The sequence below is a fragment of the Tenrec ecaudatus genome, chromosome 4 (assembly GCF_050624435.1).
Source record: "Tenrec ecaudatus isolate mTenEca1 chromosome 4, mTenEca1.hap1, whole genome shotgun sequence".
NCBI lineage: Eukaryota > Metazoa > Chordata > Mammalia > Afrosoricida > Tenrecidae > Tenrec > Tenrec ecaudatus.
Window position 1 is genome coordinate 3,460,725 of NC_134533.1, and position 22,923 is coordinate 3,483,647.

Sequence of the window (22,923 nt, forward strand, 5' to 3'; positions counted from 1 at the left end):
AGTGGGCGGTTGCACCCCGTCTGTCAGATAGAATCGACTCCACAGTATGGGCTTGGGCTTGGTTTCGGCTCCAGTGTAACCTCATGTTAACCCATTGAATAAAAAACAAACAACATGCTGGCTCACAGCAACCCTGTGGGTTTCTGAGACTACCTCTTACTGGAGTAGAAAGACTCACCTGTCTTCCCTGGAGCAGCTGGTGGGTTCAAACCTCTGACCATTGTGTGAGCAGCTCCACTCACACCCGCTGGGCCACCAGAGATGGCCTGACAGAAGGACCGAACAGAAACGCCGTACCAAACCAGGCCACATGCTCATGAGGGCAAGTTTAGGACTTGGACGCATGTTTTGGGGGTCAGAGTGGCATCTCTGTAAGTGTTAGCTCGAGCCTGGGATGGATGGGGTGCTCTGATGGCTCCCCACCCCCTCTGCCAGAATACTGTTCACAGCATCTGAGGGAGACCCGCTCCCCACACCCGCAGGGAGTCTGGAGCCCATGCCCCGCACAGGGCCCAGACGGCTGGTCCCCTCGGCCAGTAACTGACGTGAGCAAAAGCAGCTCCGTGTGGAAAGGAACCAGAGATCGATGCTCAGTCACGTTGTCTGTGCGCGTGAACTAGCTCCAGGTGCCCAAAAACTGACCAAAGCCACCCGCAGAGCCTCCGCCGGTCAGGGGAGCCACCTGGGCTGCACTGCCTGGTGTGGGACTGTGTACGCTTTGACGGAAGTGGAGTACAGTGGGTACAAGACGTGGGTTACCCGTGAGCTCCCGCACGGTCAGGGACACCACCTCGCTCGCATGCACTGCCTGGTGTGGGACTGTACGCTTTGACTTAAGTTGCGGTACAGTTGATACGAGACGTGTTACCTCTCTGGTGAACAAAGGTGTGACTCCGGTCCCATCAAACTTCTCTGGACGTTGTCCTTTTGGCGTGCCCTCCAGACAAACTGCCTGCCTCTCCCGCAGGCTCCAGGCTCCGCCCGCACGGCAGCATGGAGAACAGGCCCCTGGTCTGCGACTTCGGCTCCTGCTACAGCAAGGTGGGCTTCTCGGGGATGGAGGCGCCCCTGGTGGTGTTCCCAACCCTGCTCGGGAAACTGAAGCACAGGGTGAGTGATGTCTGTCGCCCCAGGGCCCGGGCAACCCCACCCATCTCCCCCAAGGCTGTCTAAGTCAGGCCTGGTGTGTGTGGCCTCCCGCTGCAGCAGGGCCTGGGGGTTGCACAGCTCCTGTCTCCGCACCCCCCCACCCTCCGGCCACTGGGACACGGTGTGAGGGCTAAAACCTCGGGCAGGGAGGCCCTGAGGGGCAGGCACGTGAGGCTGCTCATCAGAGGCTGTGCCTCGGGAGAAAGGCCTGGAGATTTATTTCTGAAGTCACCCATGGACCACCCGCCGACCCCCAGCCCCCAGCCCAGGAGCACCTCTCTCCGACATCGGACATCCTCGGGTGGACTCGGGAGGGGCAGAGGCCTTTGATGAAGCAGGCCCCTTAGTTAAATGGCCACGCAGTCAAATCCATGCAGACAGGAAGCTCACTGGTGCTTACCAGGAACTGGGGAGAGGGGCAGCTCTGGGGAGCAGCTGTAGTCGCAGTCGATGTGGGATTTCTTTTTAGGGTGATGGGAAGGAACCCCACTTACTTGAGCACAGTGGTGACTCGGGATACACCCCAGGCCTAACCCTGCCCCATGACCACAAGGGCTACCTCATGCCCCAGCGGGCCGCCCATAACCACGGGCCTGGAGACATGCCACCCAGTGGCGGGTGATCACATCACATCCTCCCCAAACGGAGGGCGGGTACATTGTGGCACAGCTGCCAAACCACTGAGAATCATTCCTGGCCCAGGCCGAGTGGGCACACAGCCCTGACCACTCAGCACTCACAGGGGCCCCAAGCACTTCATTGGCATAGCCCCGCCCTCCTGTCAATGCATGGGATTTAGACAGATTAGAGCGCCTAACTCAAACCAGACTCACAGAGACCCAGCAGGACAGGGCAGATCTGCCCCCGTGGTTTCCCAGGCTGTCACTCTGGACAGGAGGAAAAAGGCCCGTCTCTCTCCCGCAGAGCGGAGCGGCTGATGGTCTCAAATCGTTAACTTTGGGGGTCGCAGCCTGCTGTACTACCAGGGAGCCTCAGACTCTGGCTAGAAGGTCATACTAAGCCATTGTCCCCAGGAATTTGGTCCCCAGACAGTTGCAGAGTAGGTGACTCCTGCCAACTCACCCTAACCTGAGTGTGGGCAGTCAGTGACAGAGGTCACCGCGCATGGTCCGCTGATTTGAAGTGACCAGCATGGGTGCTCCAGAGACAGGGGAATTGAGTGCCTGCTGGGAGCTGGGGGACAGAAGGGAGCGGAGCAGGGGTGGGTGTGTGCCCATAGACACGGTGTTTTCAGAATGGGATAAACATGTTCTATATTGGGGTGGTGGCGGCGGCTCCCTTGCTGTGAATAGGTTGTTGGGGTGATGATGGTGGCTATGGAGTCGACTCGGACACCTGGTAACCGCCCCCCCCCCCGTGTGCGTAGAAGAACTGCTGCTCTCTGGGGGCTCCAAGTCTGGGGCCTCTTGGAAGCAGATTTTTAAGCTTGTCTTCCTGGTATGTCTGTCCTACTCTGGAAGCTCTGCTGGGTGGCCCTGATGGTGTTTGAAATATGGGTGGCCTGACTTCCAGCACCATAGGGGCACACAGGCCAGCACCGTGCCTCAGACAGACAGACAGACAGACAGACAGACAGACAGGGGTGGACATGCCTACAGCCTGATTGTCATAAAAGTCACTATGTGCTCATATGGCTTTGAAACTCGGCCAAGGAGAGCTGAGAGCATGTGGCCTCTGTTTCTCCCAGGATTTGAAAGCCCCTCCCTATGTGCAGGAGCGCTGGTGGGCAGCGTAGTGATTCTGCACTGGGTTGCGAAGCCCAAGGTCAGCAGTTCAAAACCACCATTTGCTTTGAGGGAGACAGGGCTTTCTGCACCCGTCAATGAGTCACACGTCAGAAACTCTGAGGGTAGGTCTCTGCTGTCCTCCAGGGTCACTGTGAGTCAGCGGCAGTGAGGGAGTTCCCACGTGCAGCGCACACGAGCCCTGCAGTCTCATGGCACACTCAGAAACAGTGGCTTCTAGACCTGGACGGAGAGAGGGGGCTCTTTCAGATAATGCTCACCGCTTCTCGGCCGGCAAGATGGCAGGTGCGCCGAGTGGATTCCAGCGCACAGCAGGAGATCATCTTCCTGGAAGCAGCTGATGGGCTCAGCCTGCTGACCTCACAGTTAGCAAAGGAGGCCTCCAGCCACAGCATCACCAGGGCTCCTAGCGAGGTCGACTTACGTTAAGGGATGCATTTGGACTGAAAGTGAGGTGGGGGGGGGGTCACTGAAGAAAAGAAAAAACATGGATGCACTGCAGGAATACCCCCCAGTCCCCCTCATCCCCACCCCCATCCCCACCCCTATCCCCTACCCAGTCTCTTGCCAGGCCTGATGGGGGATTCCTGGGGGCTGTGTCTCTCTCAGTGTCCGCTGGTCGGGTTGGAGAAGAGGGAGTGGTTCATCGGGGCCGAAGCCAGCGCCAACCAGGGGAAGCTCAACCTGCAGCACCCCTTCTCCCGGGGGACCATCACAAACTGGGACCACGCCGAGAAGGTAGGCAGGCGGGGGCTTCCGTGGGGCTGGTCTGGGCTGGGCTGCAGGGTGCAGCGTCAGACAGCTGGGGAGAGATGTTGTCTCTGAGCACCAAGCCAGCGCCTTCTCCCCACCCAGGCTCCAGAGCTGAGAGCTCAGGGCGTCCACACTGTCTGCTCTGCTCACCAGCTGCGGTGTCCTCTAAAGATCACGGACTTGGGGACCCTGCAGGACAGTGCTCCTCTGCCCTGCGGGGCTGTAGTACACCAGCAGGGACGCGAGGACCATAGACTGCTGACTAAACTGAAGCAGACTCGCTCAAGCCTCACCAACCTCGTGTCTAAGGGGCGTTCTGATGATGCCCACAGCGCTTCGCCCCAGTGGCTGTCTCCTTGACTCCAACTCCGGAGGCCCCATGTCAGTCAGGGTGAAGCTGGGCTCCGTGGGGTCGCTGGGCCTCTCAGGAGCAGGCAGCCAGGCCTCTCTTCTGAGGCATCGCAGGGTGGGTTTGAACCAGCCACCTCTCAGCTAGTAGTTGTGTGCTTGGTCCTGTGTGCCACCCCGGGATTCCGTGCAGAGCACCATCTCTGGTTTATCAGGCGCCCACTGGGGGCTCACACACTGCGGGAGGTTTATACACAGGGCACTTTAGCCTGCGGTCACCCTCCTCCGTGAGGTCTGCGACTGTTCAGGCCTCTGACTCATCGAGACCTCTTGAAAGACCCCCCCCCCCCCCAGTCCCAAGTCTCCCTCACAATTGTTCTCAGGTTTGAGCCCACGGTTGCAGCCACGGTCGGGGTCCACCCATCTCACTGAGGGCCTTCCCCTCTTCCGCTGCCCCTCTACTTTACCCAGTGGGATGTCCTTCTCCAGGGACTGGTCTCTCCTGACAACGCGTCCAACGTCCATGTGGCGCAGTCTCGCCGTCCTGGCTGCACAGGAGGGCTCTGGCCCTGCTTCCTCCACGTCAGAGTGGTTTGTCCTTTTGACCGTCCGTGGTACTTTCGAACAGCTTTACCAGCACCGTGTTTCAAGCGCACCGATTCCTCTGCGGCCTTCCTGAGTCAGTGCCCAGCTTTCACCTGCGTACGAGGCGATTGATTTCACCTTGGCTTGGGGGCAGGCGCACCTTAGTCCTCAAAGTGAAAACCTTGCTCTTCAACGCTCTGAAGCGGTCCCGGCAGCAGATTGATCCAAGACAGAGTGTCCTTTGGTCTCTCAGTGCTGCGTCCACGAGCATTGGTTGTGGGTCCACACGCAATGAAATTCTTGACAACTCCAGATTTTTTCTCCATTTGTCATGATGGGACCTGGGAGCCTGCCAACCCTTTATTATGCCACCACCTGCCCTACCTTGCCGGACACACCCCTCTTCCCGCCAGTGCCACATCGGTCTCCCAGGCACCTCATGGAGCCCCCAGGATCACAAGACCTGGGCCTTTCCTTCCCAGCTCCAGGCCCGGTGGAGGCACAGCTGGTAGATCTGGCCCATGCGTCCTGCTGGTTCATAAAGTCCAGCTGTGACCCAGCCACCGTGGGGGATCTTTATTTACTTAGCATCGATTGCTTCTCGAAGGGCGTTGAGTGGAGGCTTGCAGAGAACAGGGGTTTTCCACTCAATACTTCTTGTCCATTTCATTTCTGGACACTGCATGCAGTCCCACCGGGGAGTGGCCCTCTCCCCACTCCGCTCCTGTTTCTATCCAGCCTTTCCCAGACCCTCCTGCTCTTGCACATTGGCCCTGGTGTGGGGGAGGGGGGATGCTGTCCTTTGGGTCTTGTAGGGGTGATATCCCTGAGAGTGTAGTGACTTAAGTGCTGGATCGCTAACTACAAGCTGGGGGTTCAAAGCCCCCAGCTGCTCTGCAGGGGAGTGGTGAGATTGTGTGCTCAGGCAAGGTCTGTAGGCTGGGGGCTCCGGAGAGCACTTCTCCTCTGCCCTGGGGGCAACCGCAAGTCCCATCCACTTGATGTCTAGTGTTTGCTTGAAGGCTGAGCCCCAGGGTGGGCTCAGTGCCAGGCCTGAAGAATGACTGAGAGCTGTAATTTTGGGGGTCCCACCAGTGTTCTGCAGCCTTACATGATATCTAGAAATGTGGCTTTTTAAAAAATGGTTTTGAATCTTGTCCCTCCCCCACTCTATCCAGGACCCCCTACTGTGGCAGCCAGGCACTATCTAGTTCTTCTGGTCTCAGGGTGGTGGAGGTTGGGGTTCAAGGGGGCCCATTCGACCTCTGGACTCATTATCTCCTTGCATCCGTGCCGTTCTCCACGCTTCTCTGTTCTGCGTTGGGAGAGACCTGACCAGAAGCTATATCTTAGATGCCCCTGTTTGAGACTGCTTGTGTCACGGACGTGCTGAGGCCATTGACAGAAGATGCTCAAGGCTCTGCTCTAGGAGGGGGGTGGGTGACGGTGCCATGCCCTCTCTTCTCAGATCTGGCACCACACCTTCTACCAGGTGCTCCACGTCGCCCCTGATCAGCACCCTCTGATGATGACAGAACCGCCTGTGAGCTCAAGCTCTTACAAAGAGAAGGTGTCACAGGTAGTGGGAGGGGTACAGGGAGCGGGTGGTGAGGAGGGGTGCAGGGAGCTGGTGGGGGGAGCTCAGCTTGGACCTCCTCAGGCTCTGGGTCCACTTCAGGGCATCACCTTCTCCTTGTTCAGCACATAAGGACATGGGGGCCGGGGAAACGTCCCCTTTGACCTTCACGCACAACTCAAGGTTCTTCGGTCGATGGCGATGGCGGTGACGAGCCCCCTGGTGGTGGGGAGGGCTGGGCGTTACTGTCATTGCTGTCAGCAAGGTGTCCATGTGTCAATTGGGAACAGTCGTGTGATATGTTTCCAACAATGAAACCAAACCGCAAACCAGCAGCTGAGCCTGTATGCATCTATCTCGATATAGAGATAAATAAGCAAACACCTCCTGGGACTTAACACCTTGGTTTTAGCTTAAGGGCCATGATGTCATCAGACACCTAAGCTAGGTGACCTGGGAGGATGATTAGTGCTTCTTTCCTGCCTCCTGGCTTGCAAGGGGTCGTCTAAGACATGGCCATTGGTCTCCACTCGCCTGGAGCAACGGAGGAGGATCAGAAACAGGAGGAGGACCTGGGATGTGCACCTCCTGGTTCCCGTGAGCAGCTCCTTCCTTTGCCACAAGTCCAGAGGAGCTGAGTGGGGCGCAGCCTCCAGGACTGAGCACTTCGATCAAAGACGCCATGGAGGAATTCTGATCTAAAGCGGGAGGCGGGGGGTGAGGAGAACAGAATTTCAAACATTCATAGCCTTCAGACTTTCTAGAGCCACCGACAGCATCGATGCACCTGAACAATGATGCTGGCAAAGCACCCTGGGCTGCCCAAAGCACAAGCAAATCTGTCTCAAAAGCACGGCCAGAACGCTCCGGAGAAGGAGGATGGAGAGACGTGGTCTGATGTACTTTGGACAAGTTGTCAGGAGAAACCAGTCCCTGGAGGAGGTCATCTTGCTCGGTGCAGCAGAGGGACGGCGAAAAGAGGAAGACCCTCGAGACGAGTGGACCCCGTGGCTGCAGCAGAGGGCTCAGGCACAAGGACAGTTGTAAGGATGGCGCAGGACTTGGCAGTGTTTTGTTCTGTTGGGCAAAAGGCTGCTATGGATGGGAACCAACCAGCCAGCAGCTAACACCACCACCACCACCACCACCACCATTAAGGTCGTCATTTTACGTGGATCCACAGTTAACACCCACGGAAGCAACAGTCACGACATCCAAGAACGCACTGCATCGGGCGCATGGCCTGCCCAAGACCTCCGAAGTTTTGAGAAGCCAAGGTGCCACCTTGAGGACGAGAACTGAGCGGTGCCTGATCCAGATCCAACACTTTCAGTTGCACACGAGCACCGGGCACAGAGTAAGGAAGACCCAAGAAGAAGGATGCCCTTGAGTGATGGTGTTGGTGAAGGGCACACCATGGACCGCCGGAGTGACCCACACACCTGTCCTGGAAGAAGCACAGCGAACCACTTCTTAGAAGTGAGAATGGCAAGACTTGGCCTCATGTACTTTGTGCAGGTCACCAGGAGGGGCCAGTCGCTAGAGAAGGACATCATGCTGGTAAACTAGAGGGGCAACAAAAGAGGAGGTGCCCTTGAGGAGATAGATGGACAGTGTCTGAAACAAGGGACTCAGACAGAACGATAGGGAAGATGGGCCCTGATCGGTGTGTTGTTGCTCTGTCCTGTGAGTTGCAGCGGACTTAAAGACACCTAACAACCACCACCATCAACACCTTCACCACCTCCACTACCTCCCAGAAACCACCACCTCATCCACCAACACCTCCACCACCTCCACCTCCACCACCACCTCCACCTCCACCACCTCCACCACCTCCATCTCCACCTCCACCACCTCCATCTCCACCTCCACCTCCACCTCCACCTCCAACACCACCTCCACCTCCTCCACCATCTCCACCTCCACCACCTCCACCTCAAACACCTCTACCATCTCCACCTCCACCTCCACCTCCACCTCCACCTCCACCTCCACCTCCACCACCACCTCCACCTCCACTTCCACCTCCACCTCCACCTCCACCTCCACCACCTCCACCTCCACCTCCACCTTCACCTCCACCTCCACCTCCACCTCCACCTCCACCACCTCCACCTCCACCTCCACCTCCACCTCCACCTCCACCACCTCCACCTCAAACATCTCCACCACCTCCACCTCCACCACCTCCACCTCCATCTCCACCTCCACCTCTACCTCCACCTTCACCACCTCCACCTCCACCACCTCCACCTCCACGTTCACCTCTACGTTCACCACCACCACCAGCACCTCCACCACCTCCACCACCTCCACCACCACCTCCACCTCCACCTCCACCTCCACCACCACCACCATTGAGAGGAGCCCTGGTGAAGCACATGACTGCTACCCGAGAGGTCGGTGGTTAGAACCCACCCAAGGGCTCTGTGGAAGAAAGACCTGGTGCTCATCTTCCACAGCCCAGATACCCCAGTGGGACAGTTCCCTTCTAACAAGCTGGGCCCCAAATGGACTACACTGTATCCAACAGCACCAACAACCAGCAATGCTGCATCCCTAGCCCACGTATCGGCCATCCTTCCAAGAAGGTGGGAGGATCTGATCCCCGATCAGCATGGTCAGAAGCAAGTCACATGTTTACTTGAGAGCTGGGGGTGGGTGGGGGGTGCGATGCTATCTTGACTACTGGTCTGGGTCTCTCGTGGGGAGTCAAGGTGCCTCTTGCACGTGGGATTCACGTTGTACCTTCTCACTCTCTGGCCAGACTGGCACCGATGGCTAATTTTCTCCGTAGATCATGTTTGAGACCTTCAACATACCCGCCCTCTACTTGGCCAACCAGGGTGTCCTTGCTCTCTACTCGTGCGGCAAAACCACTGGTGAGTAACCCCGTGGTCCTCCCAAGGCCACGCCCCCATCCTTCTGGCCGGGGCCACGCAAACGCGCCACAAAAGTCACTCTCCAACTCTTCGTTCTTTTTCCTGTTCAAAATTGTGCATCTTGGTCCAGGCACACGTTCCACCTGAGCACCATTCCATGTCAGAACAGCCCTGTCATCGACAGTCACATTCATAATTCGTTATGATTCACACAACCACGTGTCTTTGGCCAAGTCCCGGAAGCCCAGGGCAGTATTTTCCTGGTATTCTCTGCTTTCAGACGAAGTCCACCGAACATCAGAACGATCTCCGGTCCCACGGCCTTTCTGACACTGGCTTGCATTTCTGGCGGTTCTAGTGCACTGACTTTTAATGACTGTCCATCCCGCCTCGTTAGACAATAGGCCAGCAGGCCAGCATGGACCCAACTCATCTTTTCCCTTCATACGGCTGGTGGGATCCCGCGGATGTCTAATAAGCTCCCCGTGTTTAAAGGGTGCTAGGCGGTAAGGTGTGATGTGGCCACTTCCCTGTGGAACCATCACCGTGATCCAGAGCGTGTCTCCTGTGCCCCTGTGGGGTTCCTCCCGGTCAGCACTCTCTCTTCCCTCTAATTCCATCCTCAGGGACCCCTGATCTGCATTTGCCACCCTCGCTAGCTCTGATGGTCTGCCCTTGGAGGGAATTGGAGGCACGTGCATTGCTTGACACCCCCCACCCCCCACTCAGCGTGGTCATTTAGAGAGTCCATGGCCCTGGCACAGCAATGGCTCTTCCTGTTTATCACACGGGGGCACTGCGGTTTGTTTACCTGGTTGCCTGTGAACGGACAGTGGGGTGGTTTCCAGTTTGGGGGTGAAATAAACAAAGCTTACGACTCACAGCGATCCCCCATGGGTTTCGAAACTGTCCCTGCTGACGGGAGTAGAAAGCCCAGTCTTTCTGCCGGGGAGTTGCTGGTGGTTTTGAACTGCCGACCACGAGGGTGGCAGCCCAACGTGTAACCACACCACCAGGGCTCCTTTGGACACAGTCTGTGGGCGCCGTGTTTTTCAACCGCATGTGGTGACTTCCTGTCGCTGTGTCCCACCTCGTGCATCGGTTTGTTTGAGAGGAACTTGTGTGTCACTGAAGACCCACGTCCATTTCAATGTTAATTTCCTTCCTCTTTTCTTTCTTTCTTCTTCTTTTTTAAGCCGCCCAGACCACCAGTTTGGTTTGCGGGGTCAGGAATCTGGAGGGTTTAAAAAAAAAAGAAACATACTACATATATGTACACGGCCCATCTCAAGAAATGACATCAACAACAGAAAGGCTATATATGATGCTTCCCCCCCCCCCCACCCAATCTCCCCTTCCCTCCCTCCTCAATCAGGAATCCCTCCCCTCCCCCTGTTCCCGCCCCCATCCCTGGCCTCCTGGTGGTCATCAAAGTCCTGTCTGTTGGTGCCTAAGCCACGTTTCTTTTCTTTGCTATTCCTGTCACACCGGTGACACTCAGCACCTGTCTCTGTGCCACGGACGGACGGACGGACGGAGCCTGCTCAGCATCGTGCGCTCCAGCTTTGTCCGTGGCCTGCGCATTTATGAGAGGGCTCACCGCAATGTCCCAAAGTCGGGTGCCCCAGAGCTTGCTTATGCACTCCTCTACAACTGGGGCTTTGTTCCTCCCGCCCTCCACCCCCCATCTCTGCTGTGATGGAAATTGCTGCAATTAACGTAGGAGTGCATATGAGTGCACTGCAAGGTCAGAGGTTCAAATCCACTGGCCGAAGCATGGGAGAAAGAGGAGCCTTTCTACTCCCATAAAGATTTACAATCAGGTCTGATTCCTGATCTTCAGGGCCAAGGAGTCAGACTTTCACCAGAAGTGTACTGATAACTGGAGGTTTTTATGAATTAAAAAGAATCCATACATGCAATTTCGTATTCTTAGTTTGTGGGGAGCTTAAAAAAAAGCTGTTGTGTTGTTTGTTTTTTTTAATCAGTGGGAGTTAGTACCCTATTTCCTTATTTTGTTTTAATCAGGAAGTGGGGTCGATGGATTTTCCTGCATTTGTTGATTTGATCCCATTGGCGCTTGTCTGCAGGCCTGCAACTCAGCATGCTACGTGAGGGGTGCTTCAAAGGCTTTGTGGGAACATGGGAGTTTGAGAGTGGGATTTCCCCATGGGCATTTGGAAGATCCCTGTATTGACTGCTTTTTGAAGGTTGGGAGAGCCTTGTGTTCCTGGAACCAGCCCAGTCTGGTCATGCTGTGTGGTTCTGGCAGATGGTTGGCTTCGACTTGGCAACGTCTCATGTGTGCAGGGTGAGTCTGCTCGTGAAGGCAGTGGGCTGTAGGTGTCTTGTTTCCTGAAGCCCAATGTCTTGGACATCGTCCTTGCTGAAATTCCACTTGGTGTTTCAGGCATCCCAGGAGGGACTCTCCGTCTTTGCTAGAAGGCTGCTGCTTCATCTTTTTTTTTTCCTTTTATTTTTTTACATTTTATTAGGGACTCATACAACTCTTATCACAATCCATACATATATATACATCAATTGTATAAAGCACATCCATACATTCCCTGCCCCAATCATTCTCAAAGCATTTGCTCTCCACTTAAGCCCTTTGCATCAGGTCCTCTTTTTTTTTCCCCTCCCTCCCCGCTCCCCCCTCCCTCATCTGCCCTTGGTAATTTATACATCGTTATTTTTTCATATCTTGCCCTATCCGGAGTCTCCCTTCCCCCCCTTCTCTGCGATCCCTCTCCCAGGGAGGAGGTCACATGTGGATCCTTGTAATCAGTTCCCCCTTTCCAACCCACTACCCTACACTCTCCCAGCATTGCCCCTCACACCCTTGGTCCAGAAGGTATTATCCACTCTGGATTCCCTGTGCCTCCAGCCCTCATAGGTACCAGTGTACAACCTCTGCCCTATCCAGCCCTGCAAGGTAGAATTCGGATCATGGTAGTTGGGGGGAGGAAGCATCCAGGATCTGGGGGAAAGTTGTGTTCTTCATCGGTACTACCTCGCACCCTGACTGACCCATCTCCTCTCCTAAACCCCTCTATGAGGGGATCTCCAGTGGCCGACACTTGGGTCTTGGGTCTCCACTCTGCACTTCCCCCTTCATTCAATATGGTATATATATATATATATGTATATGTATATATATATATGTATATATACACACACACACACACACACATATATACACACATATATATACACATACATATATTCTTTTTTTTTTTTTTTGCATGATGCCTTATACCTGGTCCCTTGGGCACCTCGTGATCACACAGGCTGGTGTGATTCTTCCATGTGGGCTTTGTTGCTTCTGAGCTAGATGGCTGCTTGTTCACCTTCAAGCCTTTAGGACCCCAGACACTATCTCTTTTGATAGCCGAGCACCATCCGCTTTCTTCGCCACATTTGCTTATGCACCCATTTGTCTTCAGCAATCCTATCATGGAGGTGTGCAGCCAATGATATGATGATTTTTTGTTCTTTGATGCCTGATAACTGATCCCTTTGGGACCACTCAATCACCCAGGCTGGTGTGTTCTTCCATGTGGGCTTTGTTGCTTCTGAGCTAGATGACCACTTATTTATCTTCAAGCCTTTAAGACCCCAGTCACTATCTCTTTTGATAGTCGGGCACCATCAGCTTTCTTCACCACATTTACTTGTTCACCCACTTTGGCTTCAGCAATTGTGTCGGGAGAGTGTGCTGCTCCATCTTTGCGGGAGGTGGAAATGCTCCGGCTCCCTTTTAAGCTCAAGTTCTCTGTTACCAACCCAGAGTCAACAAGTGAAAGGAACTAGCCACCTACTCTGTGCCCTTAATCAGCTCTAGAAAATTCTTAAATCAATCAAGTGGATTCTGACTCATAGCGACCCTATAGGACAGAGTAGAACTGACTCATAGGGTATCAGAGGCTGTAACTCTTCACCGGAGTAGACAGCCTCATCTTTCTCCCATGCAGCCACTGAGGGGGTTGAACCACCATCCTTTCAGTGGGTGGCCAAGTGCTTAACCCCTGAGCCACCAGGGTTCCTTTAAAAAGGTTCTACATTCAAGTTGCTGCTCCACACAAAAGGAGGTCCTGTCTTTCCAGGACCCCATCACACCCCTTTTGAGCAGCAGGGGAAGGGCATGATTTCCTTTGAACTGGAATGCTGGGTCCCTCAGATGCAGAGGCTGGTGTTCCCATGACTGAAGGGATAGGTCCTCAGAGAGGAAGAGGTGGGAGGACCCTGTGAGTCTTCTTCCTTTTTGTCTCCTTGGAAACTACTGCTTTTACCTGATTACCTGCTTGATCAAGAAAGGCTTCTTGTCCCAAACAGCTCATGTTCAGATCCAGAAGGTGCCATCCTAGCACACCTTTCTTTGGTGGGAGAATGCTTGCTCCCCAGACCTGTTGTCTGCCCCTTCACTGTTGTCTGTTTCTCTCCAATCCCCCTCCCCTGCAGACACCAACACCCAGAGGACAGGGACCCCACACCATGCTGTCAATATGCTCCCTCCTTTAGGAATGACCATCGAGTCTGGAGACGGGATGACCTACTTTGTGCCCATCTTTGAGGGCTGCCCTTTGCGTCAGTCGATCATGAAGCTGGACATTGCCGGACAAGACCTAACCTTGTACTTACTGAAACTGCTGTCCGAGAGCGGGTACTCATTTATGAGCAGAGGTAGGCAATGCTACTTCCAGCCTGGTAGCCCAGTCCTTGGAACGTAATAGCCTTCTGGGATTGCAGCAACTAGGTCTCTAGCTCATAAGGTCAAGGCAACTTGACCATTGTTGGAGTTCTAGAAACCAAACACAACACAACCCCATCCCAGCTCACCCCACCTCACCCAACCCCATACCATCTCCCCCACTCCCAACAAAACTCCAAAAATGCATTTAATGCCGTTGAGTCAAGACTAATCATAGAAACTCTATAGGACAGGGTATAACTGCCCTTGTGGGTTTCTAAGACTGCAGTTCTTTATGGGAATTGAAAGCCCCATATTTCTCCTGAGGAGCTGCTGGTGGTTTTGAACTGCTGATCTTGTAGATGGCAGTCTAACATGTAATGACTGTCAATAGGGCTCCTGCCTAACCCAACCCAACCCAACCCAACTCCACCCAACCCAATCTAACCCAACCCAACCAACCCAGTCCAACCCAACCCAACCAGTCCAACCCAATCCAACCCAACTCAATCCAATTTTACCCAATTCAACCCACTTCAGCCCAACCCAACTCTCCACTGTCAGTCAATTCCAACTCATAGCAACCCTGCAGGACAGGGTGGAGAACTTCATAGGGTGTCCAAGAAATGTCACTGTTATGGAAGCAGATGACCATGTCTTCCTGCTGCAGAGCAGCTGCTGAGACGTCAGCGGTAGGTCTTTTGGTTGCTGTTGCATGTTTAAGCCCCTGCACCACGAGGGCTCCTTGTTCTACAAATATCCCTGTGTAGACTTAAGGATGCGGAGTGGGTTGATGATGATGGAGATGGTTGTCATAGATTGAATTGTATCTCCCAAAAGTATGTGTTGTATAACCTGTGGGTGCCACCCCATTGGGGAATGGGGCACTTTGTGAGGTTCATGAGGCTCTGTTGATGTCAGGTTCCCTTGAGTCAGCCCTGGCTAGCACAGACCTATGACCAGTCGAATGAAGCTCTGCCTCGCCCCGCACCAGCCTCACAATGGCTGTTATGTTATGTCCGAGACCATTATTTTCGGTATCTGACAACATTTTGAAGCCACGCCTGAAGTTTTCAGTGGCTCCTTCCTAAGTGGGCAGCCAAGTCCTCCTTCATATTCCGTTCTTAGTCTGGAAGCTCCGCTGAAACCGGTTCCCTTTGGGTGGCCTTGCTGGCATTTGAAATACCAGGGACAGGACTTCCAGCATCTCAGCAGCACACAAGCTACCACAGCATGACGAACTGACAAACAAGAGGCCAGCATGGTGAGACGTTACCTCACGTACTTTGGAGATACTGTCGAGAGACAGTCCTGGGAGAAGGACAACATGCTTGGTAAAGTGGAGGGGCAGTGAAAAAGGAAGGCCCTCGGCGAGATGGATGGACACAGAGGCTGCAGCCACGGGGTCAGGCAGAGCAACCACACTGTGAGGACCGGGCCGATCAGAACCCACTCAGTGGCACCTAACCATCTGTAGAGACCCTGGAGCCCCGGTGGCGCAGTGGTTACGCATTGGACTTAGATCTGCACAGGCAGCAGTTCGAAACCACAGCAGCTGGGAGGGAGACAGTCTGGATTCCCTATCCCCTTAAACAGTCGTAGTCTTGGAAGCCCACAGGGGGTCGCTTTGAGTGGATGGCAGCGAGTTTGGCTGGGGGGTACTGTGGGTGGTGCATTGGGCTGCTGTAACCACATAGTTAGCTGTTCAAAGCCCCCAGCAGCTCCACAGAGGAAAGTTGAGACTTTCCGCTCCCATTAAGATGGACGGCCTGGGAACACCCCCCCCCCCCCCGGGGCAGCTCTACTCTGTCCTAGAGGGTCACGGTGAGTTGGAATCGACTTGATGGTGTTTTGATTTTTAATCTTGAGGGATCTTGCCTCATTTTTCTCCCGCCCCTTGGCTGCCGGACTCCCACTGCCGGCCGGGCGTGGAGCTGCTGCGACACGAGGCTCCTTTGATGGGCGATGCAGGAGTGTCCGAGCGAGCAGGCTGGTGCTCCGGGGTCCTCACCTCAAGGCCCCAAATCGTTGGAAAACGGCTCCCTCTGTCAGCCCAGAGCCTGACCCTTGGCGTCACCGTGGTCACCTCCCCTCTCTCCCACAGGGGACAAGGACTATGTCCAAGGCCTCAAAGAAAAGTGCTGCTATGTGGCTTTGGACCTTGAAAAAGAGCTGGCGGAAGCCCAGTCGCCTTCCTTTAAACAGACGTTCCAGCTGCCTGACGGCCAGGAGGTCCAGGTCGGCAGAGAGAGGTTCCTGTGCCCCGAGGCCCTCTTCAACCCCAGCGTCCTCGGTGAGTCCTGGGCATGAGGGGGGGCGGGGGGGGAGGACAGGGCTAGCTGGACTCAGTCTAGGAACACTGAGACTAGGCGGGGCGGGGTGGCGGAGCAGGGTGACCCAGAGTGGGTGCTACACAGGTGCCTCATCTGGGCAGTGCCTGTCCACGGGTGCTTGTCAATCAATCCCTAGCTCCCGGGTGCCAGTGATGCACGTTTGAGCCCTGTCGTGCATGTCCACGGTCATGGAGGCTGGATCAATGGGTTTCACCAGGGCTTCCTGGCCAAGAGGGACCAGGAAGGAAGACCTGGTTGCCTGCTCCCCCAAATCAGCCCCTGAAAATCCGATGGTTCACAGCTGTCTGGCCCACATCAGCATCGCTGGCAATGGCTGGGCTCTGCTGTGTGCCGGAGGACGTGAGCTGGGGGCCCGACTGCACAGCAGCCCTGGGGGAGGACAAGGACAGTGATTATAACCACAACAACGACAACACCACCACCGCAAAAGGCCCCCAGCAAGGCCGGTGACCGACACTCACCCTGCTCCCATCTTTCTGTCTCTCCCCCCACCATGCCACTCCCCTCCCCATCCCCTTCCTCCCCCTCTCTGTCTCTCTTCCATCACCTCCTCTGCCCTTCCCTCTGTCTTTGTCTGTCTTTCTCTCCTCCTCTCCCTCACGCCTTTCCCTCCCCGTCTCTCTTTGTCTGCATCTCTGTTGGCCCCTCTCTTTCCTCCTTCATTCTCTCTCCTTTTCTCTCCCTCTGTTTGTGCCCCCCCCTTTTACCTCCCTCCCTCTCTGTCTCTCTCTTCCTGCCCCTCTCTGTTCCCCCCCCTTCTCACATGCTCTCTCCCCCATTCTGTCTCTTCCTTTCTCTCTCCCCTCACGTCTCTGTCTCTGCCTCCTCCCCTGCCATGATCTCTCTCCTTTGTTTCTCTCTTTCTCTCTCCTCTCTCTCCCTTCCCTGTCTCATTCTCTCTCTCTTTCTCTCTCTCTCTCACACACACACACCTCTCCCTCCCTACCATACTCCATTTCTCTTTCTCTGTGTGTCTGTCTCTCCCTCTCTGTTTCTGTGCACACCCCTCTCTGTTGGTCCCCCCGCCCTCCCTGTCTCCCCCTGCCCCCAGCCCCAGGGAGGAGCAGGCTGAGCATCCACATGGCCGCCTCACAGAGCATCTCCTCCTGCCCCCGCACGCTCTGGAAGACCCTCTTCAGAAACATCCTGCTGGCCGGGGGCACCGGCTCCTGCTCCGGCCTGCGCCTACGGCTGAAAAAAGAAATGAACCAAGTGGTCTCCCCTTACCTGAGCGTGAAGGTGGGTGCTGAGTCTACTCCTGCTGGGCTTTCCTTGTTTGTTCCTTGGGGACCTGGGGTGCCTGTCTCCAGCCTGCACAGCTCCAGGCAGGTGTCTGGGTGAGGAGTGGGGGAGGCTCAGGAAGCAGGAGGACACCAGCAGGATGTACCCCCAGAAGCCATCATGCTGACGGGGGCAGCAGTCACAAGTAAGCTCCCTGTGGTGGCAACCCCATGTTTGAATGAGCAGAGAGCTGTGCAGGGGCAGGCGTGAAGGATAGGGAGCTGGGAGTGGGGTCGGCAGCAGAGCCCATGAGGATGGAGGAAACAGACAAGACCTTCCCCCATGTGGCAGTGTCCCCTAGGGTCACAGACAGGCAGAAATGTCCCATTTCCATTCTGTCCACTGGAGTCATCAGAATTCTGTGCCCTGCAGTCAGCTGAGTTGGTCAAGTCATTGGCAGCATGGTGCCAAACTACCCTGCATGGGGAAGGGGGACAGTCTGCCGATGTTCTCAGGGAGCTGCCGTGTTCCTCTTCCTTCCATCCTCTCCTGCCCTCCCGCTCTGCTTTCTCCTTCTCCTCCTCCTCCTCCTCCTCCTCCTCCTTCTTCTTCCTCCTCCTCCTCCTCCTCCTCCTTCCTCCTCTTCCTCCTCCCCCCTCCTTCTTCTTCTTCTTCCTCTCCTTCTCCTCTTCCTCCTCCCCCCTCCTTCTTCTAGCATATTTTTATTGGCTATTTTTATTTCTTAAAAAGTTTCTTATTGTGATCTGAGTGAAGGTTTGCAAAGAAAACACACTCTCCCTCTAACAGCCCAGGCACACGTGGATTCAGCTCCCCCCGGCAGCCCCCCATGTGGCCTCGCTTGTCCCGGCCTCCCGGTGCCTTCAGTGTCCATGGCGCCTCCCAACCCAGCCTTCCTAACGTTGTCTCTGGGGAGGGCTGCCGTTCTGATCTCAAAGATCGATGCTTTTAAGGGGTGTGTACCTCCCTGTGGGGCAAGGGGTCCTCACACTTGAACGGGTCCTCAGGAGTGACTTTGCGATAATGGAAAATAATGCAGATAGACAGACAGTGGGGTGCAGGGGCTCCTTGTCCCTCTGTCAGGACTAAGAAAGTGAATGTAGTTTCCAATGGGTGTATGTAATGCAGATGGACAGACAGAAAGCAGGGTGCAGGGGCTCCTTGTCCCTCTGTCAGGACCCAGAGAGTGAATGTAGGTTCCCATGGGTGTATATAATGGGGCTTACAGAGCTTTTAAAAGGCATGTATGCCATACCGTGAGCACATTACATGGTCAGTGGGTAATGTCATGGCGGATAACATAATAAACAAGCAGTGAAGTGAGTCATCCTCTAGACCTGTGGTTCTCAATCCTCCTAGTGCCACAACCCTTTCATACAGTTCCTCATGTGGTGGTGAGCCCTAACCATAAAATGATTTTCATTGCTACTCCATAACTGTAATTTTGCTACTGCTATGAATCATAATGTAAATGTCTGATATGCAGGATGGTATTTTTATGGTTACAAATTGAATATAATTAAAACAGTAATTAATCACAAACAATATGTAATTATGTATGGTGAAATATTTATTTCTGATGACAAATAAATGAAATTTTGTCTTGAAGCATAGTGTAGCATGGGTAACAATCTTCACGCAGGGTACTCATCCTCTGCATGTGGGTGGACCTGCCTGGAGACAGATAGAGGAGCGGTATCTCGGTTCCTAAGACCACAGGAAATATGTGTTTTCCGATGGTCTTAAGTGACTCCAAAGGGGTCACAACCCACAGGTTGAGAACTACTGCTCTTGATCTAGTGTTGGTTGACCTCAAATGCCACTGATCCCTCTCCAGGGGAGCAATCTGTGATCAATATCAGCAAGACATGCCAGAACAGAGTTTGCTGCACTTTATGGTGGGTTCACCTATAGAACCTGATTGCTCTTATCTACCTCCAGGTACAGCAACTAGCCAGATGCATGAATGGTTCATCTTATATTGTAGCTCCTTCGTGGCTACTCCCTATTGGGAGGAGGTATTGGAGGGTTGTGTCCAGTCATGAGGATGTGTATTAAGATTTATTTATACCTCATAACCATGAGGGTCTTCTCCCGCGAGAGCCGACTTTCCAGACCCGTGCCTGTGAGCAGAGAGGATTTAGCTGCACTGCGTTCTCACCCAGTCCTTCCATCCACCACATGGCCCTAGTGTGGCTTTCCCCTTACAGACCTGTCCAGTATTTGGTTGGAAACTGAGACACATGGGGGTGAGTTCAGTTCTGGACTTGAAGAGTGTCAAGGGCCACAGTCTCCAGGGCTCCACAGCCTCTACCTAACTAGTCAGCTGAGCCCTTTTCACGATTTCAAGTCTTGTTCCAATGTGTTTCCTCAGTCTCTCCAAGGACCTGCTAAAGCCACCAGTTCAAAACCTCCGAGAGAGGGTTTTCTACTCTTGGAATGATTTATGGTCTCAAGAAGCCCAAAGGCGTAGTCCGCTCTGTTCTCTAGGGCCACCATGAGTCTGATGAGATTAGATGGTGGTGAGAGAGGGTGAGCTAATGTGACCCTTTTCCAAGCGGTGATGGTGGAGGTCTCAGGGTTGTGGGGACTGACGTCAGCTCACATGGCCCATGGGACTGATGATTCCCATGGGTCTTTCATGTTCTTCACTCTTCTTTGCTCCAAATCTAATTAAAAGATGAACTTTTAAAGCCCCGGTTGCTACTCTCCAAAGGAGGATGTAGGACATTGTCTTTGTGGATTCTGTTATCTTTTGGCCATTTTTTTAAAAAGTTGGGAACTAATACATGGATTATATTTTGGCCATTTTTTGATGGGTGGTTTTCTTAATAATTTGTCCATCATCCCCAATTAACATCTACCTCAGTGTTGTTTCAGGAACTCTGTTAATGTTGTAACAAACCCTAGGGTTGTCGTGCGTGGGTCACATGTTGGGCTGCTAACTGTAAGGTCAGCAGTTTGAAACCACTGGCCACTTCTTGGGAGAAAGATGAGGCTTTCTACTCTTGTAACAGATTACAGCCTCTGAAATCGACAGGGGCAGTTCCACCCTGTCCCACAGGGCTGCTAAGAGTCAGAATGGACTCAGTGGCAGTGATTTGGCTTCATTTGTTTTCTGTTTATGTCACAGTTGAAATGCTGAGCTCCCAAATGCAAAGCTGTGGGTTCAAACCCACTAGCCACTCCCTGGAGAGGAAGATCAAGCTTCTCGCTCCTGTAAAGAGCCACAGCCTTAGAAACCCTCCAGAGGGTAGCTTGGACAGCAGTGGGTGTGGTTTGTGGGCTTTCTGTGTGCTGGTGGTGATGTCAGGTGCAGGTGACCACGTGTATGTATGACAGAGCAGAGAATCCAGTCACCTCGGCCTGGTGTAGGTTCCCAAACAGCGCAACCAACTCCACGAGCTCCCCTTTGTCAGCCTTTCCTTCATTCCACCTCTCCACCCCAGCCAGCAAACGGTCCCAAGTGAGGCTCCGTTCTGTGTCAGAGCTTGCTCTGCTCTGTCCCTGGCCTCTCAACGCTCACTCAGTCTTACTCCCCCTGTAGCTGGTCCCAGGGTGTTCTAAGCCCCAGGCTCCATGCACTGTCACCCAGATTTAGAAGGATTTCCTTGTTGTAGGGGCGGTTGGATCAGCTTCTGGCTCATGGCGATAACACCAGGTAGAATCATGATGCCCGGTCCTGCGCCATCCCCTTGGGTCATTGTTGCTGCTGTGGTTGTCAGGTGCCGTCAAGTTGGCTCTGATCCATTGTGACCACGCGCGCACACCAGCACAAAGGACTGCATGGCCCTGCGCCACTCTCACCGTTGTTCCTCTGCCTCAGCCCACTGCTGCAGGCATGGCATCAGTCCATCTCCTCTCCAGGGACTACTCCCTTGGTAACGTGTCCAAAGTACATAAGATGAGAAGTCTTGACATCTTTTCCTCTCAGCAGCACTCTGGCCATCTTTCGCCCAAGACAGGTTTGTCTGTCCTTTCAGCAGCCTTATCCCTGGAACTTATCCAGAACCACAGTCCACACGCACCAATTCTTCTTTGGCCTTCCTTAGTCAACGTCTAACTTTCACGTGCATACGATGCAATGGAGAACACCATGGCTTGGTGCATCTTAGGCTTCAAATTAACATTCTAGTTTTTCAATACTCCAAAGAGGTCTAGTGAAGCAAATTGACCTTATGCAACACATCTTTGGATCTCTTGGCTGCTGCTGCTTCTAAAAGCATTGATTATGGATTCAAGCAAGGTGAGAACCTCGACAACTTCCGTCTTTGCGTTTTTTGTCACGCTGCTGCCTACTGGCCGGGTTGTGAGCGTGTGGGTCTTCTTTACATTGAGTTGTCATACACGCTGAGGACGGCCATCCTTCCTGCTCATCAGCAAGGGCTTCCAGTCCTCCTCGCTTTCAGCAAGCAAGGTTGTGTCACCTGTATATTGCAAGTTGTAGTAAACCTTCCTCCGTTCCTGATGCCGCATTCTTCTTCTTATGAGCCAGCTTCTCTGATGATTGGCTCTGCATACAGATGATGCGACAAGTGTGATGGGAGGGCACCGCGCTGACACACAGCACCTTTCCTGGTTTTAAAGCACCCAGTGCTCCCTTGTTCTGCATTCACAACTGCCTCTGGGTCCACAGACAAGTTTCCTATAAGCACAGAATTCCCATTCTTCTCAGGGTGACGCACAGTTTATGATGGTCCACACAGTCTAATGCCTTTGAATAGTTAATAAAACAGGAGTAAACATCTTTCTGGTTTTTTCTGCTTACAGACAAGATCCATCTGACCTCAGCAATGATATCCCTTGTTCTACGTCCTCTTCTGGACCTGGCCTGAGCCTCTGCAGCTCCCTGTGGACGCACTGCTGCAACCGTTGCTGGATGATCTTCAGCAGAATTTCACTTGCATGTGACCTCGGTGATAACGTTTCAGAGTTCGAGTGTTCTATTGGGTCATGTTTGTCTGGAACGGGCACGCATCGGGAGCTCTTCTAGTTAGCTGGACAGGTAGCTCTCTGCCAACTTACCTGGCATCGATGAGTGAGGGCTTCCAGGGCTTCACCAACTTGTTGAAACATTTCACTTGTTATCCCATCCAACCCAGGAGCCTGGTTTGGACTGATGCTTTCAGTGCAGCGTGGACTTCCTCCTTCAGCACCGCTGGTCCTTGCTCAGACGCTGCCTCCTGAGATGGTGGCATGTCAGCTAGTTCTCTTTGGTCCAGTGTCCCCGTGTGTTCTTTCCAGCTTATTTTGATGTTGCCTGTATCATTCAATATATTTTTCCTCATAAAATCTTTCAAGATTGCAGCTTGAGGCTGGAATGTTTTCTTGAGTCTTTTTTTGTAAGTTCAAGACAAGCTGTTTCAGAGATGCCGAGCATCTTCTTCCGCCTTGGTTGTCTAATTCTAGGTCTTTGCACATTTCATCCCAACTCTGCCAACTCTGTCTGTGGGCTGCCCTTCGAAAGGTTCTGTTCAGCTCCTTAGCTCCTCCCTGCTTCCATGCGCTTTGCTATTCGGCGATTAAGAGCAAGTTTCAGAGTCTTCTGACGTCCACCTTGATCCTTCCTTTACGTCTT

General features: G+C 53.8%; 1 protein-coding gene across 1 annotated transcript; it reads left to right on the forward strand.

Annotated features, from left to right (window-relative positions):
* The first annotated feature begins 799 nt into the window (after window positions 1-799).
* Window positions 800-20,815, forward strand: LOC142445330 (uncharacterized). Its single transcript, XM_075547053.1, has 10 exons — window positions 800-821; window positions 968-1,110; window positions 3,525-3,653; window positions 6,070-6,180; window positions 8,978-9,062; window positions 13,584-13,745; window positions 15,857-16,045; window positions 16,405-16,548; window positions 17,158-17,345; window positions 20,795-20,815. Exons 1-10 carry the CDS (start codon window positions 800-802, stop codon window positions 20,813-20,815), a joined length of 1,194 nt encoding a protein of 397 aa, XP_075403168.1.
* The last annotated feature ends 2,108 nt before the right edge of the window (window positions 20,816-22,923 follow it).

What these genes read in the sequence shown, in the direction of transcription:
- LOC142445330 (XM_075547053.1), top strand. Translation starts at nt 800, where the DNA reads ATGCACTGCCTGGTGTGGGACT. An exon ending in CTCGTGCGGCAAAACCACTG is followed by an intron (nt 9,063 to 13,583) that starts GTGAGTAACCCC and finishes TCCCTCCTTTAG; the next exon opens with GAATGACCATCGAGTCTGGA. An exon ending in CTTCAACCCCAGCGTCCTCG is followed by an intron (nt 16,046 to 16,404) that starts GTGAGTCCTGGG and finishes GGCCCACATCAG; the next exon opens with CATCGCTGGCAATGGCTGGG.